Source organism: Papio anubis, unplaced genomic scaffold (genome assembly GCF_008728515.1).
Source record: "Papio anubis isolate 15944 unplaced genomic scaffold, Panubis1.0 scaffold4054, whole genome shotgun sequence".
In the NCBI taxonomy this organism is placed as follows: domain Eukaryota; kingdom Metazoa; phylum Chordata; class Mammalia; order Primates; family Cercopithecidae; genus Papio; species Papio anubis.
This window is the reverse complement of record NW_022164221.1, coordinates 1-2,262: the sequence shown is the minus strand read 5'-3', so window position 1 is coordinate 2,262 and position 2,262 is coordinate 1. Positions and strand designations below refer to the sequence as shown.

Sequence of the window (2,262 nt, the reverse complement as noted above, 5' to 3'; positions counted from 1 at the left end):
CTTCTCAGCCTTCCTCTTCTTTGTGTGTGTCTTCTGATGTGCAGTGAGTTGTGACTTCTTCTGGATAAAGGTTTCCCCACACTCTTGGCACTCATAGGGCTTCTCCCCTGTGTGTTTTCTCTGATGTATAATAAAATGTGACTTCTGAGAAAAGGACTTCTCACATTCCTTGCATGCATACGGCTTCTCTCCTGTGTGAGTCCTTTGATGTAATCTGAGGACCGAATTCACAGAGAAAGATTTGCCACATTCTGTGCATTCATAGGGCTTCTCCCCTGTGTGTTTTCTCTGATGTTTAGTGAGGTCTGATTTATAGTAAAAGGTTTTCCCACATTTATTACATTCAAAGGGTTTCTCCCCTGTGTGAGTTCACTGATGTACTGTGAGGGCTGACTTCTGGTAGAAGCATTTCCTACATTCCTTACATTCATAGGGTTTCTCTCCTGTGTGAGTTCTCTGATGAGTTTTGAGGTGTGAATTCCTAGAGAAGAATTTCCCACATTCCTTACATTTATAGGGTTTCTCCCCTGTGTGTGTTCTCTGATGTACTGTGAGGTGTGACTTCTGGGAAAAGGCTTTCCCACACTCCTTACACTCATAGGGTTTCTCCCCTGTGTGTGTTTTCTGATGTACCATGAGGTATGCCTTCACATAGAAGAACTTCCCACATTCAGTACATTCAAAAGGTTTCTCCCCTGTGTGTGTTTTCTGATGTTCTATGAGATGTGGTTTCTGGTAGAAGGATTTCTCACACTGATTACATTCGTAGGGTTTCTCTCCTGCATGGGTTCTCAGATGTCTACTGAGAGATGATAGGTGGTAAAATATTTTCTCACATTCTTTACACTCGTAGGTTTTATCTCTCGTGTAAATTTTCTGATGTCTTGTGAGGTCTTCATTTTTGGAGAAAGAGTTCCCACATTTATCACAGTCATAGGATTTGCCCTTTGAGTGAGTATGTTGATGTACTATGACGGCAGACTTCTGACAGAAGAACTTCCCACATTCCTTACATTCATAGGCTTTCTCTGTGGTACGAGTTTTCTGATGTTTAACTTTCCTAGACAGAAAGTTCCACATTCACTAATGTGTAAGACTTTTAAGGCTTTTTCCCCCCACTAGGTGTATTTTCCAAGTACCTCTGAGGACTGATTTCTAGAGATGCTCCCATATTTATTGGTTCCATAGGGTTTCTCCACTGTGAACATTCTCTGACCTGCACTGTAGTTTAACATTTGGCAAGGTGAATCTGCATCTGCATTCTATTCACAGGGTCTCTCAATTGCCTGCTTTCTGTTTTGTGTAATAAAGACTCCCTTTATTATTTAATTCAGAAGAGTAAAAAGACTACTTCAAAGTTTCAGTCTCCTGATCCTGCACAAAGTTTCTATGAAAAGGGGCATTCCCATTTGGATTATATTCCTCGGGATTTGCTCTGCAGTGTTAGTTTTCTCATAGTTAGTATTAACTAGTGTCCTCCCATTTCCAGTAACTCCTTCAAGACTCTTGCTTACAAATCTTTAATCTTAAACATTAATTCTTGAACTTGCCTTGAATTTCCAGCTTGGCTTTCCCGGTATCTTGATTCTAGATCATGAATACTCCATAGGTCTTCTACAAGGGAATCAAAAATTTAATACTTTATAAACATGAACACATTCATATTGTCATAGCATTGATTCTTAGGCTTCAGGTCAATTTCTCATAATGAAAGAACCTCAAATGCAAATTTCCTCTAGCCCATTGTTTTGGAAAAATAAACTAAAACAAGCACTAAAAACTGCTGTCACACAAAGAAGAAGGAATCTAGTTGTAGACCCATGTACTCTGACATTTTTACAAATATGACCTTAAGAGCCTGGAGGCAAAAGTTAACGACAAAAACAAAACAAACAAACAAAAAACTGGGAGCGGAGAACACAGGACATTTGAAGTGTTGCTGAACAAGAGTGTGGGAAGTATAGAGAATGCTGTGAGCCCCTTAAGGACCATGAACAGTAAGCAGGTTAAGCAAAACTACTGGACAACAGTGTTCCCCGGAATTACATGGAAGACTAAACTGGAAGAAGGAGTTGAAGTATACTGAAGTATAGGTCTTCATTCCCTCAAACCTAGATTACTGTGCTAGGATTGCTAGTATTTAGCAGACAAACTTCTACTTTATTTCCTCTTCATCCATCTACAGCAATCTATGTGTCAATACTAAAGGGACTTTCTCAGAACATCAGTTTCCTCAGGCTTAGAGGAAGAGTCCTGTAGCTT

At 39.7% G+C, this 2,262-nt stretch overlaps 1 protein-coding gene across 1 annotated transcript; it reads right to left on the bottom strand.

Moving 5' to 3' along the window:
* Positions 1-6: 6 nt before the first annotated feature.
* Positions 7-2,237, bottom strand: LOC101013813 (zinc finger protein 25-like; the record flags this gene model as incomplete). Its single annotated transcript, XM_009198702.4, is given in 1 exon segment — positions 7-2,237. A coding segment is annotated over 1 exon segment (1,074 nt), but the record flags the coding sequence as incomplete, so codon positions are not given.
* Positions 2,238-2,262: the final 25 nt, after the last annotated feature.